This window comes from Eumetopias jubatus, unplaced genomic scaffold (genome assembly GCF_037043125.1).
Source record: "Eumetopias jubatus isolate StellerSeaLion01/CBP00866 unplaced genomic scaffold, mEumJub1_p1.0 scaffold_15, whole genome shotgun sequence".
Classification (NCBI taxonomy): Eukaryota; Metazoa; Chordata; class Mammalia; order Carnivora; family Otariidae; genus Eumetopias; species Eumetopias jubatus.
In genome coordinates, this window is record NW_028274821.1 from 46,694,201 (window position 1) to 46,710,648 (window position 16,448).

General features: G+C 44.8%; 1 protein-coding gene across 1 annotated transcript in view; it reads right to left on the reverse strand.

Annotated features, from left to right (window-relative positions):
- The window catches only part of HACD4 (3-hydroxyacyl-CoA dehydratase 4), a 34,623-nt gene extending 32,528 nt beyond the window's left edge, over nucleotides 1-2,095 (reverse strand). Inside the window, exons 1-2 of the mRNA XM_028107271.2 lie at nucleotides 1,973-2,095; nucleotides 474-577 (exon numbers count right to left, since the gene is read on the reverse strand). Coding sequence (XP_027963072.1) covers nucleotides 474-577; nucleotides 1,973-2,001 — 133 coding nt within the window. The 5' untranslated portion in view covers nucleotides 2,002-2,095. The remainder of the gene's footprint in view (nucleotides 1-473; nucleotides 578-1,972) is intronic.
- Nucleotides 2,096-16,448: the final 14,353 nt, after the last annotated feature.

The following is a 16,448-nucleotide window of genomic DNA, read 5'->3' on the forward strand; positions in this document are numbered from 1 at the left end:
CCTGGGGTCTATATAGTTTGTCTTTCACTTATTGGTAGTCTCCAGTTATCTTAAGCCTGGGGAATAAAAAAAAGCAAGGGACGAATTTGGTTAATTCCTGAGTTCTCTGCACAAAATGTTATACTGGAATTTGCAGATTTCCTCAAAACCCACCAAGTCTGCGAAAGTCTGCTGCAGAACCAAAAAGGAAGAGGCAGAACCACCCCAATGCCACGTCTGTGTTTTCAGGGCAAACTGCCTAGTCAGAGGGAAGTCAAGTCCCTGTCCTTCATCTCACCTGCCCCCTTCTCCAAAAAGGTTTTGGTTTTTGCAATGAGCAAAAAGTAAGGTTACTGAAAAATATGGCTACTAAATTTTAGAGCAGTGAAGGATATTAGGTGATGTTCACAGAAGTTGAAAAACTAACATAAGCAGGACTAGGTGAAAACAAGAACTGAAAGTTAAAAATCCAAAAACGGTTTTTGAAGTTTTACCTTCTCCAAATGAAAAGAACCGCACTGTCATATTGGTAAATATCCATGAGTGGCCACAGAACTGGATTAAGTAATAGATGAAAAGATAGGTGTTCTTTCTATACCTATAAATACAGGAAAATACCATGAAGTACTTCCTTCATAATAATCTTTTTTGGCATTACACACACATCTTTTAACTAACTTATTGGCCCACCTGAGCAAGAGAAAACCATTCCACATCAGAGTCTTTTATTTGGTTACCTCTGTAATGCAGATCAGATTTTTGAAAGGGCCCACAGCACACACTATCTGCTAAAAGGAGTATCCTGAGTTTGCTTAAAGCCAAATATGGCTCGATTTTAAAATTCACTTTCAGCTGAGGAAGTTCTAACCTTGTTCTCATGAAGGGCTAAAGAATTGCAAAGATGGCTTTGAATATTAAAAAAAAAAAACGACGGTGAGGGCTTGACGTGCTCAATGTGTTCCTGCAACTCAGCCTACTAAGTGCAAACGCTGAGATGACTGCTTTATAGTTACAAGAGGGGAGTAGTGGTGGTGTTTCCCAATGGTGGATGATTCAGTAGTTGGCCACACCTGACTTGTGAATGCATTCTGTGATAGGGGTTAGTACCTCGCCACTGCCTATTACATTTGCAAGGGCAGACCGTTTCCGTCACCAGACACACATAGAAAGCAGTTTAGTGGCTCAGGCCAGAAAAGGGAAGTCAAGCTGGGTTTAAAACTGGGTTGCGGGGTATATGACTAAGGGATGATTGACAGATACACAGTTGGAGGTAGTTAGGAAAAGCATTGTTTGAAGTGTGCCCTGGGGGGTTCAGAAGGGTGGTGGGAGGGGCCCTGCCAGTACAGACAAGGATTTCTCCTACTCGGAGCTGTGAAACCTCTGAGAAGGCAAATAAGCAGGAAGCAGATACAGTATAGCTTGATGACAGGCACCCTACACATGATGCGAACTACTAAGAGGAGTGGGCGGAAGGAGGCCTTCCTTAAACCTGCATCAGAATCACCCGGCGTGTTGGTTAAACGTACACATCTCCAGGTCCACTGAACTGGGCTCTGGTGTCCACACCCCGATACCACTGAACTGGGCTATGGAATCTACACATGCGACAGTGTTTCTGCAGCTGGTAGATCTAAAACCCACCGTGCGACACCGGGTCCGAGAAAGTGGAGGAAAGGACTCGTGGTGGGCAGAAGGGGAAGGAAAAGAGGACTGGTAGAGCGTGCACAAAACGAAGGGGTGGCAGCGGAGCCTGTCCTTCCCATTTCCTCGTCTGGAGATGGGGGTAATAACAGAGCCTTCCTCCTAGGATTGGCGAGAGAACTGAAAACTAGCTAATGCCTGTCGAAAGTTCAAGGGTGCGCGGGGTTCAGGGTTGCGCAGCGCCGCGCCGCCGGGAGCCCGCCCAGCTGGCTGCGGGCGTGAGGGGGGGACCCCGCCCCTGGAGCCCCACCCCCCGCACCCCTCGCCTCCCGCCACGGGCCGGGCGCCCTACCTGGGGTGCAGCCAGGCGGGCAGCGCCATGGCTTTCGTGGGCCGCCGCCGCCGGGCCCTCCAGCGCCGTCAGGGAAGGAGCGCCCGCCCGGGAGCGCGGGCCCGCGGCCAAGCCCCGGCCCGGAAAGGCGGGGCCTCTCCCCACTCAGCAATTTACAAAAAAAAACCCAACTAAGGTCGAGCTTTGGGAAGGAGACGAAAGCCAAGTTCCTGAAGTTCCAGCCGCGGCGAAGAGTGCGCCGCACCACGAATGCCGGACCCGGCGCGGCACGTGCGCGAGGCTGGGCTGGGCAGCGCGCCCGCGGGTTCACGAAGCCCCTGCCAGGGCTTCCTCATCTTTGCACTGACACTCCGTTGCAGCCGCGTGGAAATTAATGGACCCTCCTCCTTAACCTCCAAAAGCTGGCTTGCAGTCACGCCCTCCCTAAGGATGCTTGGGCTCCAAGTGGGCGCCTGCCTCTCTTATTACCCTCACGTGTGAGAGGCGGTCACAGCAAGGAAGTGTGTCGGCACACCTTCCCTAACCCCTTCTTTTCAGCTATGGGTCCTGATCCCTCCAGGATCAGGCACCCTTGCCCTCTAACCCTCGCCTGGGTCTTCACACATGCTTCCAAAACCTTTTACTCACGTTGTGTTTTTCTTCCTATCCTATGGCCACCCCCTCAGAAAACCTCCTGATCACTGAGGCCTAGGGCATTATTGTCTCCTTCATGCTGAGAGGACGCACCTCCTACTTTGCTTGTTACATCCAGACCACCTTCCAGCTTCTCCGCCCTCTAAGGGAAACATCCCCAAATAAATCCAAAACGAACAGAAAGCCAAGAAAGCACCTGCAAGTAAGCGGGTCGACCACACCTGATTATTGGAGCTGGAAGGTAGTAATGCCCGTTTTACCTAGAGGGAAGTTGTGACATTTGAAAAAATGTTAAGTCACTTGCCACAGTTCGCGCGACTGATGAAGGGCAGTATTAGAACTCCAAGGCTGCAGTGTTTTCATTAGGCCATAGGATCCTCCCTAGCAGTCCAGTACGACCTCCCACCGCAGGGCCCACCCCTCAGGTCTACATTTCTCAGTGTTTTCACCCACCCCTGCCCCCGCCAGAGCTTCATCCCTCCCTTGCATCCACCAGTCCCTCTCAGAATCACTCCATGCGTCATTACCAGTGCCTCTTCTCGCACCCTCAACCTCTCCTTTCCACGGGCCTGCATCACGGTGTAGGAACATGTTCAAATCTCTCCTACCCTAGAATTAAACATTTTATTCTTTCTGCTTCTCTTGGTGATCTCGCTCTCTCCCTCTTTTTCTCCTAACTGCCTATCTGATGCTTCTTTTATTTCTTGTCATCTTCCTGTTTCATCACACCCTACACTTTGACTGTCGTCCTCAACACCTCCCTGAAACTGCTCTCTCAGGGAGCTGCCTTAATTTCCTGAGTCCTCAACCTATACTCACGGTGTAGACAACTCTACAGTCCTTGCTCTCTGCGGGCATTTGCTCTAACAGGGAAACGGATCCACAAGCAAACATTGGTGGCTAACCTGTCACCAATGCTCAGGCCAAGTCACGAAAGGAAGACAGTCCTGGATGGCCTGGAGTGGGGCAGAAAGATTGCCCAGAGGAAGTGACCCTTTATCACCACACACAGCCCCTGCGACTCCATCCTCCCCCCCCACCCCCATCAGCCGCTGCATTTACCACACTTCACATTTCCTCCCTCTCCCTCTGCAGCTCTGCCGGCTCTACTTCTCTCGCCTCCTGTCCTCCCTCTTTCTCTCTTCTCGATGGGCCCCCTTCTCCTGCTCTATTTCCTCAGTCTCATCTGCCCCTGCTCACCTTGTCCCTTTGCCACCATGTTATCCCTCCATACGGGCACCCACCACACACAGCTTTATCTTCACGCAAACAACAGCCGACTGTATTATCTCCAGCCCTTATTTTTTTTTTTTTAAATGAATACCAGCTCTGGCCCTTCAACGGCTTCTGGGTATTTCTGCATGAAAAGGCTATTGTAACTTCCAACTGAGCCCATTTGGCGGCATACTGTCTTTCTTCTCAAATCACGGTCTTTCCCACAGGGAGACCGCCATTTTCCCAGGCATTCAGGCTTAAAATTTGGGAGTCATCCTTAAGTCTCCCCATCCAATCAAATTCTGTTGATCCCATCCTTTCCAGATCCCTAACTGATCATTAGCATTCTACTCTGTTATGACCCAGAACCTGAGTAAAAAGGACACAAAAAGAGCTCCCTTTTACTTGCCAGATAAAGGACAAACTACAAGCAAAAAGCTTTTTCAAATCAAGCAGTCAGGGTATTCTACTTGTTTTCCAAGGAATAAGTGCAGAAGAGAGTGGAGTAGGCAGGCAGGCATTTGGGGTGAGATGCAAAATTCCCCCTTTCCTTTAGCAGAGCCCAGGGCAGGTCCTCTTCAGGTTCTGCCAGCATTACCCAAACAGCCTCCACCAGCCTTCCTGCCTCCTCCCTCTACCCACACTGCCATACATTAGAGGAAGACTACTGGAAGAATTCTTAAAACACAGTCCTGTTCCAGCTATTTCACTGGTCAAAATCCCCTGCCGGTTCCTTGTTGCCTGCTACAGCTACCTTGTTAGAGTAGGCAGTTAGTTAGGTTTTAACAGGTTGCCTGGAGGCCAGCCAAGGGGAAGTCGAGGCCCTTTATCAGGAAAGTTAGCAACCTGTCCTGGTGGCATTTCACAAACAAAGCCACAAGAAGCCACATCCAACCAGACAAGCCCAAGACAAAGAGGGCCTGAGACCCTGACCACGTAAGGGAGAAAAGGCACGAAATCCTGCTCCCAAAGAAATCCCCTCCCCAAAAGAGAAATATTCCACCCCTTAGTTAGCAACTGTCAATACAAAGAGAGAGACCCGAAACCCAGGGCACAGCTCTCCCTTAGCTGGCCCCCTCTCACATCTCATCTCAATCTCAAGAGTGTACTCATCTCTAAGAAACTCGTCACTTGCACTGCTCAACCACCGTCTCGTCCGTCCTTGAATTCCTGTGATGAGACCAAGAGTCTCAGGTGATGTCCGGGGGACAGTTCACCTGGCAACAGCTCACCTTGTCTCCACGTCTGTCACAGGTGCCGACACCTCGAACCATCCTACCCCCTCACCAATTAGAGCAACACTTACTGTCCCCTGGCCACAGCAGGTATTCTGGTCATCATGCCTCTGTGAAACTTTTCTACTCTATTCTGAATTTCTCTTCTGCCTCTTCCCCGTCTCACAGCCCAGTATTTACTTGTCAAAGTTCTATTCATCCTTCCCAGGGCTTCCCCAGGGAGCCACACAGGACTAATCGAGGTCTATGACGGTACCTGTTTTAGGTTTGGTACCTGCTTACTCCACTAGATTACGGATTCCCAGAGGGCGATCTCTTTACTAACAGTAAGAATTGGACAAGTTTTCACTTCTCTAAATAAAGTTTCTTTTCCCCAGCTACACAACTGTTGGGATTAAATAGGCAAATGTACAAAACATGTAAAATGTATGGTATGATTTTCCTCTCTCAAAATTATAACCCAAATAAAACAAACTTTCAGCAATACTTGCATTTTTGAAATACGTACAGTGGACTCTCAATTATCTACTTGTATGGATATCAGAGGCCAAGATGTTTCAAATGACTCAAAATAAATATATTGTCTTTTGAAGCAATTTTAACATTATTTGAACACGTCAGTTTTGTTTTTCTTGAGCAAATGTGTTTTCATCCCTATGAACACGAGGAGACTAAAGCCTCCAAATATATTTCATAGCCATAACAGATGGACTCGAGATTTTTTTAAACCATGCACAAAAAGTGATAAAGGATACTATTTCACAATGATCTTTAGAGAAATTAAGTCCAGGCTGAATATCCTGATTTTGGACACTTAACCATCCATCCATTGTATTTGTGTTTTTTTTCCCTCCCATTCCCTGGTAAGCTCATTTTTAAATGCCTATACTCCATGCAACAATATTCACTGAGAGCAGAGATTCTGGGAAAGTGGCCCATTGCCCACTTTTGCTTCCATTAGCCACAAATGGCTCCATAAGGAACCAGTTATACTCTGATAACTTCCAATTCTCGATTTTTTTTTTAATTTTAACCACCTAGAATTTTCAAGGATCACAACCTCTTTTTCCCCACTCCAGTCCCATAGCACAGATTTGAAATTTCACAGGCTGCTGGACCCAAATAAAACCCTCGAGATTATGTGGTCCAGTCTCCTTATTTCACAGGCACCAAAAAGCTAGTGAAAGCTGGGTTGAGAGTGCATTCCACCCCACTGTGCAAAAATTTCAGCCATATTTGCCCCATTCCTTAATCTTACTCAGGCATTAGTCATAGTCCTCTCTTGTAATCTTTGCTTGTACATACTCTCAGCTTCTATTATCACTCTTTTTCAGCTGTTCCAAAGCATTGCTTGCACTTCTCTACTAGAACTTTAACCATCCTTCCTTTAAATAGCTTTGACCCTACTACTCCGTTCAAATGATCAAACCCTGGGGCACCTGGGTGGCTCAGTCGGTTAAGTGACTCTTGATTTTGGCTCAGATCATGATCTCAGGTTCATGAGATCGAGCCCCTGTCAGAAGGCTGCTTAAGATTCTCTCTCTCCCTCTCCCACCTTCTCACACTCTCAAAAAAAAAAAAAAAAAAAAAAGATCAAACCCTGGACTGGGACACTTGCCTTGTTGCATCATCATTCCCCGATCTATCCCCTGTCCTATTCCAAGATGAATAGGTTCAAGTGTGTAACTGGCTCATTTGATTACACAGGAGCCATTTTTAGATGGTTTTTTTTATGCCATGGACCCTCTCCTCCTCCACATATCTCACTGAATCCTCAGAGCAATCCTGTGAGATGGTAACTATTCTTACCCAATTTTATTTATCTTTTTTTTAAGCTTTTATTTATTTGAGAGAGAGAGAGAGAGAGAGAGAGAGAAACATCATGAGAGGGGAGAGGGTCAGAGGGAGAAGCAGGCTCCCTACTGAGCTGGGAGCCTGACGTGGGACTCGATCCCAGGACTCTGGGATCATGACCTGAGCCGAAGGCAGTCACCCAACCAACTGAGCCACCCAGGTGCCCCTATTCTTGCCGAATTTTAAAGATGAGGAAAAAGGGTCAGAGCAGTTAAATTATCTTGTCTAAGATCAAGACAAATAGTAAATGTTGGAAGCAGCTAAATTATCTTGTCTAAGATCAAGACAAATAGTAAATGTTGGAACTGAGATTAGAACTTTAGTCTGTCTCCAGATATTGAATTCTTAACCACTGTGCTATATTAACTTGTTTCACGCAATTGTTCAGTATTTGTTCACAAATACTGTTATATAGAACAGAGTCAAAACGTAAGTCTGTGTAAAACCTAAAACAAACAACCCAATAAAAAACAAGTCAAAAGCTGTAAGCACACACTTCACCAAAGGAGACACCCAGATGGCCAGAACAATGGAAAGATGCTCAACATCATTAGTCATTAGGGAAATGCACTACGAGAATGGATAAAATGAAAAAAGACCATATCAAGTGTTGTGAAGATGGGGTACAACTGGAACTCTCACACAGCTTTGTTTGTAATAACCAAAAATTGGAAACAACCCAAAAGGCCATCAAGAGACGAATGGATAAACAAAGTGTGGCAAATCCATACAACAGAATACCATTCAGCAATAAAAAAATGGACTACTGATACAAGCAGCAACATGGACGAAGCAGATTATGTTGAGTATAAGAAACCAGATAAAAATGAGTACATACTGTATGATTCCATTTACATGGAATTCTAGAAAATGGAAACTTACCTATGGTGACAGAAAGCAGATCAGTGGGGAGGGTGTGGCAGAAGGGAGGGATTGTCAAGGGCATGAATGATGGCTATGTTCACCGACTTGATGGTGGTGATTATTTCACAGGTGTATACTTAAAACTTACTAATTTAAATTTATGCTGCTTATTGTATGTCAATTACACTTCAATAAAGCCAAGATTTAACACACTAATTTATAAAGAGAAATCTACTCTCGGTTACTGACTTATTCCTGTTTGTGAGCCTATACTCCATTGATTATAAGGAAAAACAATACAAAATAAAACTGGCCATTTAAAAGGAATTCAAAATCCTCCTTTCAGTCTCTGAGTTACTGTCCTTCTCCCCAAGGCACCCTGGTGAATGGGGAAGTTCACACAATCCCTCGGGGGTGAAGACTGGTCTCACCTGTACACACGCAAGTCCTTGGGCTGTCATTTAGTACCGCATAGGCCCCGTGGAGCTGTGTCCTCACTGAATCTATTGATGGCAAAATGATCCCACCTGCTACCGATTACAGACCAGGCCCTCACCCCGATGCCTCCTGTCTTTTGTCTTTGCCTTGACAGCCTCCTTTTCTATCTTCAAGGCCTCTGCTGTTCCTCTCATTCGCTCATCCTCCTGTGGGGTGTTAACCTTAAAAAAAATAACACTGCCAGTTATTTTACCAGCAAAAACGGGTTTATTTGGGAATAGCAAAGAATTATAATCCAGGAAAAGCAAGCTAAGGTGAAACCATAGGCAAGTCTGCCAAAGGAGGGGAATGCTCTTTTATAAAGGAAGCGCGGAGTCGGGAAGGCTGTCATAAACAAAAAGTCCAGTGGAATAAACTGGGAGTCTGGAGTGGCTTCTCACTGGCTGGGCAGTTGTCAGGGAGGAGGAGAGCCTTTCTTTCTCCTGCTGGGATAGTGAAGTCCTATCCATATGCAAGGTCTGTGTCTTCCTGTTGGGTTTGCTACTGACAAGGAGTGGTAGTGAGTGGTAGGGCATGAGAGCTTCCCCTGCTGGCCTGCAAACTCCATTCTAAATGAGATTTCCTTTTATTAATTTTCACATTCCCCACTTCTGATCAAGATCTTTCTCTGGAAGCATTGCTGATTGAGAGTCACGTTTTCCGTACTTAGTGGTTTTGTCCCTCAGTGCCGGGAGGGACCTGTCCTGGGTGTCATGTCCTACATTAGAGGGAAAGGGCATAGCAGTTAGAAACCACTTAAGGCCACATCTGGGTTAACAAGGAAGGTTAGGAGGGAGAAACTCTTCTCCAGGTCATAATAGTTGGAGATCATCTCAAAGCACTGAGCCAGCATCACCTTATTGGGTACATAATTTTTAACAAGTTTTATAGGCAACAAAATACAAAACTTAAACTAATTATACAAAACAGAAATGACAGCAATTCCGAATTGTATCATGGTTCTAAACCAGGCCTCTAGGTCTGCAAGTAGCCAATTGAAATATTTATTGGCATTTATTCTGACTTAAGAGGAGAGAGCTTTTCCCTGTTGAAGGCAAACCCGGAGTCACGTGTGCCTTCTGGAAGTCTCCACTTAAAGTGACCACGAAAGCAAAATAATGAATACTGCAAGAGGACACCGAAAGAATTAAGCAAGTGCATTTGGGAAGACAAAGTGCAAATATAAACATGAAACGATACCTGACGAACTTTTTGCAAAAAGCAAAACTTCAAACACATTTTAATACAGTATTGTTTTCTCAAAAGAGCTATTTGCAACGAAATGTGTTATTGATAATACAGCCTATAAGTTTGTAACTTCAGAGAACATCAATCTGGGTAAGAATCCAAAGCCAGTTAACAGTTGAGATTAAAGAAGACTTTTGTGACTTCTGAACCTTCTAACCCTTCAGAAAAAGCAAATAATTGTCTTGGGACCATGATGAGGCTGCTTCCAAAAGGTATAAACAAAAGAAGAGGTTCCTTCCTCTCACAAGGGCTTGGGAAATGTTGATAGGGACATTGTCTTTCCACAAAAGAGAAAAAGCAACAGTGAGAAAAAGGTGTACAGGCCTGGCCCAGGCATCCTGGGAAAGTGTCTCAGCAGATGTCATCTGCTTCAGTTCTAGGAAATCTTTACCTTCAGGTCTAGCCAGGGTTCGGTGCTTTCTTTTTGTTTTTTTTTTAAGATTTTATTTATTTATTTGACAGAGACAGCGAGAGACGGAACACAAGCAGGGGGAGTGGGAGAGGGAGAAGCAGGCTTCCCGCCGAGCAGGGAGCCCAATGCGGGGCTCGATCCCAGGACCCTGGGACCATGACCTGAGCCAAAGCCCGACGCTTAACGACTTGAGCCACCCAGGCGCCCCGTGCTTTCTTTAGATGTGTCACATGAATCTAACAGTCTATTCCCTGGAGTTTGGTGGCACAGGGGTTGGTTAGCAGTTCCTGGTAAGAGCCTTTCCAGTGAGGTAGAAGACTCTTTCTGGAAGGGTCTTTCTCGACAGAGGAAATCTCTAGGTTGCGAGATGTGATCCTTAAGGTCATAGTCTCCCAGTAGACTGGCTCTGCCAAAGCATGGTTATTTTTAATAGAAACAATTAGGCCTTTACGGCATTAAATTATATTTCCCTTTATCAACTATGGGCTGAAGGAGGCAGGGGCCAAGTGTGCTGGACATCCTGTGACTATCTCAAAGGCTGAGAGTCTATGAGTTCCCAAGGGATAGATCTGTGATTTAGAAGATCAAGGGCAATGCTTTAAGCCAAGGTAGCTGGAGGGTCTCTACACATTTTGCCGAGTCTCAATAGTGCCCTTAGTAAATGTGACTAACCCTGAGGACTGGGGATGGTATGCACAATGAAAGCATTATAAAACTGGCCAGGTAGCACAGACTTCACAAACCACCTGCCTAGTAAAATGGGTTCCCCAGGTAGAGATAATCTTTTCTAACAGAAGCAGCATTGGCTTGTCTACAAGAGAAAGTTTGGGTCCAGGGGCGCCTGGGTGGCTCAGTCGATTAAGCATCTGCCTTCCGCTCGGGTCATGATCCCAGGGTCCTGGGATCGAGCCCCACGTCCGGCTCCCTGCTCAGCAGAGAGCCTGCTTCTCCCTCTCCCTGCCGCTCTGCCTACTTGTGCTCTATCTCTCTGTCAAATAAATAAAATCTTAAAAAAAAAGAAAGTTTGTGAGAAAACTTTCACAAAAGAAAGTGAGAAAACATAAACCAAGACTAAAACATTTATCCACGAGAGGGAGTTGAATGATCCATTTGTGTGAACAGGTTTCCCTGGGATGTACTTTGGACAGGTGGGACAAGTGAGGCAGGCAATTTTTGCAGCCTCATTAACTTTTCACCACCATATTGGTTCATGAATGCCATGATTTTGTCAATAGTTCGATAGTTTAATGCAGATACAGTGGTAAATATTGGGAATTTTAGAATTACTGGCAAGGACATATTGTTATTTGGCCCAAACCAGAGTTCTTTTTACTGAGCCAACAATTATTAGATTTCCATACTGTTCTTCCCTCTCTGGGGCCAATTCCTGGGTGTCTCTTGTCAATTTTTCCCAATGATCATTTGGGAGCACATCCCTTTGGACCATGACAGAAATTTGGCTATTGGTTTCCTTGAGAGCAGCATTTTTGGCAGAAATATTGGTGAGGTGGATTACTCTGGGGTCCAGGGAGTTGAATCTGGAATGCTCTTAAGGAACCTTAAGAGCCAAAGCAGTGGAAAAAAGCCTTGCATCTAATAAATTTTGGGCACAGGAGCCATTTTAAATTTTATTTCCACTGGAGGGAAGGACATCTCATTGTTTCCATAATATTCCAAAGTCATGAGCTACCCCATGGCTATCAGTATAAATGTCTGTGGTTTTACCCTTGGTTAAGGTACAAGTCAAGGAATGGTGTAGAATTCGGTCTCTTTGACTGAAGTGGCCAAACATAAAGGTGCTATTTCAATGACCTCAAAAGGAGTTTCAATAGCATACCCAGCAAGATATTTTCCATTTTTATCCTTTAAATAAGAACCACCAGTAAACCATGAAAAATTTGCATATGCTTAAGGAAGTTTCCTGTAAATTGTCATGGGGACTCAAAAGGTAACCTGTCAGCATTAAGCAGTCATGAGGGGTTTCATCTGGATCCAAATATAGTCCTTGATTTGAGATCAGATGCCCCAAGTATTAAACCAGAGTTTGAGGAAACTGTAATTTTCTTTGGAAAGTTGATGTCCCTTTAAAACCAAAAGTTTTAAGAGGTGGATGCTATCTATCTTCCTGGGAAGAGGCTGGAGAAGGGGGGTGGACAGGGAAGCAAATCATCTGTGTACTGTTAACTCGTAGAGCCTGCAGAAAACCATCTATCACCTAAGTCAGCTTTTAAGGTTTGTGAAAATAAGGGCTCTCTGTGAAACCCTGGGACATACTATCCAGGTGTATTTCCCTTCCTCCCAAATGAAAGCAAAAAGATATTGACTATCCTGATCAACTGGAATACTAAAAAAAGGCACCGCATACGTCAACTACAGTGAAACATTTACTTTCAATGCAAATGGATATCCACAGGGTATGGGGGTTGGGAACAATAGGGTGCCAGAGAGATAACAATGTGACTACTCAGAGGTGCTAGACTAAAACCTCCATGTTTGGCCGCTGAGTTTTCTCCTAGTTAACACAGGGACTAGTGAAGGAGATAATGAGGCCCTAACACTCGGAATCTTCAATTACAGGCTTGATGCCTTGAAGGGCTTTTTGACTAGCAGGGTATTAATTATGGGAAGAGGTTTTGAGGGATCTATTTGAGTCTTGATGATAAGTGCACTGGGGATCTGCCAACGTCAGGTGAGGATTTTGCCCATAAAGAGGATGGTACCTGATCCAATAAAAATTAATAAAAGATGTTAAAGTGTTATTTAATTCTCCCGGTTGGCTATTTTGATTACTACTGTCAAAAGCTGGAATTATTTCCCCCTTTTGGGAGAAAGAAATTCAGGCACGATAGTTTTCTAAGAAATCTCAGCCCAATAAATGAATAGGGTCAGAGGAATAAGGAGAAAAGAGCGTGTCTCTCTGAAAGGACCTAGACAAATGGCAGTAGATTCAGAGACAGGAACCCGTGGAGGTTGATTATAGAGGCCCCCACCATCCGAACTGTTTTGGTACTTGCAGCAGAGGCTGCTATACAGCAACGGGGTTCGGCACCGAGAGTGTAGCTCTGCTGTCAACATGGACAGAGAAGGATTGATTCCGAATCTGAAGAGCGGTTTCTCTGAGCAGAATAAGAGGAGTGATTAGAAAGAGCACCCGTAGTTCCTCGGAGCCTCGTTACTGGGAAATAGGACGACACTGGAAACACTGACTAGAGGGCTGAAGGTGCCAGGAGCACTTAAATTTGTTAACAATCTTGTTTTTTTTTCAATACCCCGATCTTTGCATTAACAGCAGAAACAAAGAGATTTTGGTTTTGTTTAGGGGCCTTCATTTGCTGGGGTTGAAAACTGAGAATTTTAGCGGGTTGTTTTGGTTTTGTTTTTTTTTTTTAGAGAGGGTAGGGGCAGAGGGAGAGAGGATCTTAAGCAGGTTCCAAGCCCAGCATGGAGCTGGACATGGGGCTCGATCTCACAACCCCGAGACCGTGACCTGAGCCCAAATCAAGAGTCAATTCTTAACCAACTGAGCCACCCAGTTGCCCCTAGCTGTCTCTCTTTTAGGTGACTCATCTAGGATGCAAGGGAGCTGGTTTGCCAAATTAACTAAATCTGGAGTGGCAGTCTCCCATTCCAACCTGGTCCTAGCTAAAAGAGGAACATCCCAGTTCAACCTGTTAATAAACAGAGTTTAATGCTACCTGGATGGACTCAACGTCTAAAGGTCAGAAGATTCTTAAAAGACAATTGTTTGCCTCAGTGAATTTAGAAACAGTATTTTGCAGAAGCAACTCAGAATCCTCGAAACATCTGGAAGCCTCAAGGTACCATTTGAAATAAGCATCCCATTTGGGTTTTGGGTTGTTTGTTCTGGAGCCATGGCTTTCTAATTTAATCTTGAGTAAAACAAGTTTGGGGAGATCAAAATTCCCCTTAATGGCCATTGAAGCTCTAAATTACTTTTGGTTAAATCAGTCCACTTGGTTATAAATATGCACATTGAAGAGCCAGTTTTTAAACATATAACTGGCCAGAGTCCCAGTTGGCGGCGGGGGGGCGGGGGGGGGCACTCTCAAAGTATTTTGATGACTGGAATCCCGTTTCTTAGAGGTTTTTCTATACAGCAAAGAGAAAAGTTCCTAAACGGGGGAGTTGCAGCAGGAACAGCCTGGTTCCAGAAGGAATCAGACCAAAGGCCAACCCAGTTCCTATAGGAACAATCTGGTTCCAAACAGAAGTTGGACCAAAGGCCAGCAGTTGCGACAGGAATGGTCCGGTTCCGAAAAGGAGTCAGACTGAAGGCCAAACGAGTATCCTCAGAGAAAGAAAACCCAAGGCCTTAAAACACGTCCCATATAAGGCCTGGAGGGCGAGCCGCCCAAAATCCAGGAGAAAACTTACCCTCAGACGCCAGGCTGGGAGAGAAAGCGGTGAGCCCAAAGGGCTCTGCGGGTACCCGCACCCGTTTGCTCACCAGCAACTCCGGGGTTGTTGGGGTTCTTCTCCGGACCCCACTCTGATTACTGAGTAATATGAACCTTAGAAAATAAAATTGCCAGTTATTTTACCCGCAAAAGTGAGTTTTTAGGGGGAGTGGCAGAGAACTGCTAGCCAGGAAAAACAAGCTACAGCAAAACCATAGGGAAGTGCCCCGAACAAATGAAAGAAAGGTTCTTTTATAGAGGAAAGGGGACATTGGGAAGGCTGCTATAAACAAAAAGCCCATTGAAGTAAACTGGGAGTTCGAAGTGTAGTGGCTATTCATTGGCTGAGTTGTGACTGTCTCTCACTGGCTGGGCCGTTGCCAGGGAGAAGGACAGCCCTTCTTCCACCTGCTGGGAGAGTAAAGCAATAACCACCAGCGAGATAAGTTTCTTCCTTCGGGTTTGCGAGTGGTAGGGCATGGGAGCTCCCCTGCAAGCCTCCCAACTCCATTCTAACTGCGATTTCCTTTTATTAATTTTCACAGAAGTCATGTGTAAACTTCTGGAGTAAGCTGTGAGGAATCAGTTACGTTATTTCAGGCTATCTCTGCAAACGTCTCCCTGTCTTTCCCATATCGTGCTGGACATGGCACAGTGCTGAATGTGATGCTACTTTCAGAGCCCACAGGTTTGCCAGCATCTGGCTGAGAAATTAGGATACGAAGCCTATGGCTCTGATTCTTCCATGTCGCTCAGGATGTTTCTACAACCATCTTTGTCGCAGGGCTGGGACTAGATGAGCCTAGCAAGCACTTAGGGTGCAGAATTTAAGCAGGTTCACCCTCTCAGCATTACCCGCCAGAAAAGGAGCACCTCCTTAAATTTTGCAACTCAGACACCTCTTGTCCTTCCCAAGTCCCTGCCCTGCTTGGTGGTTTGGTTTCTGCCTGGGCCACTAGGTGGGTGAGGGGAGAGAGAAATGGACTTTTGCTATAGATATTTTCATATAGCTTGGTTTTTAAAGAATCTCTAATTCCTCCCATCCTAGAAATCTCCCCACTAATTCCCTAGGCAGGTATGTCTTCACTTACTGTCATACACTAAGTTTTTCCCCCCTCCGTGGCTTACTGTAAAACTCAATCTGCACCTCTCCAAGTTTTGCTATCATGAAAAGAGTCTTTGGGGAATTTAGAAATTCTTTTTCCTCCTGGCAAAGCGTGACTCTCAAAACCATTGCCTCACTAGGAACGGGAAAGGCCACTTTGATAGATAAAAGCTGAGACTTGTTCTATCCCTTGGCAGTCTTACTACAACCAGCCCAAATCTCCTGAGGCAAAAGGATGCCTCAGGAAGAACGTCACAGACAAAGAAATGCAAAAGGGAAAATCACATTAGTATATTTAAAACTATTATCCCTGTTATTTACAGTTAAGGTTTTATTTAAATTCACACACAGCTTTCATTTCTATATATTCCTGCTCCATGCCATTGTCTATGATTACTGAAAATTGCTTTTCTTAGATCAATGTGCTTTGTAAACTAGAGGAGTCACCCACAGCAAACCAACTCAGTATGATAATTTTTGAGATAAGGTTTAATTTTGCTACAGTGAAAACATTATTTGGGTTGCAGATATAAATAGTTTCAAAAAGATAAATTTTATATCGATCTCATTAAATAAAATTATAATCATTAGCATTTAAATCACTTTTAAAGGCACGCTTGCTTTTTGGTGTTCTAAGGTAAGAGATTTTAAAAATGAATTAGGCTTTAAGAATTTAAGACTCTGTGGTTGTATAATATACAGAGAGTCAAGAAGCAAAACCTGCAATGTCTTCTGTAATCATTTTTTGAATAAGGAAAGTACAAAACAAAAGGGATAAAGTTAAAAGAAACAATCTAAACACCTAAACATGAACTTATCTAAAAGTGATTGAATTTTACTGGCTGTTTAAATAGATGAAGGTAGCTCATATTGTGCATTTATATAGCTGAACAGTGGTAGGAAATGCTGGTCTCAAAAGAAAAATGACAGAAAGATTCCTTCCTTGCATAATCAGTTTCTGACAAAGAAAAAGGGCTTACACCTCAGATTGCTTTACTCTCTATTGCCTTCTCAA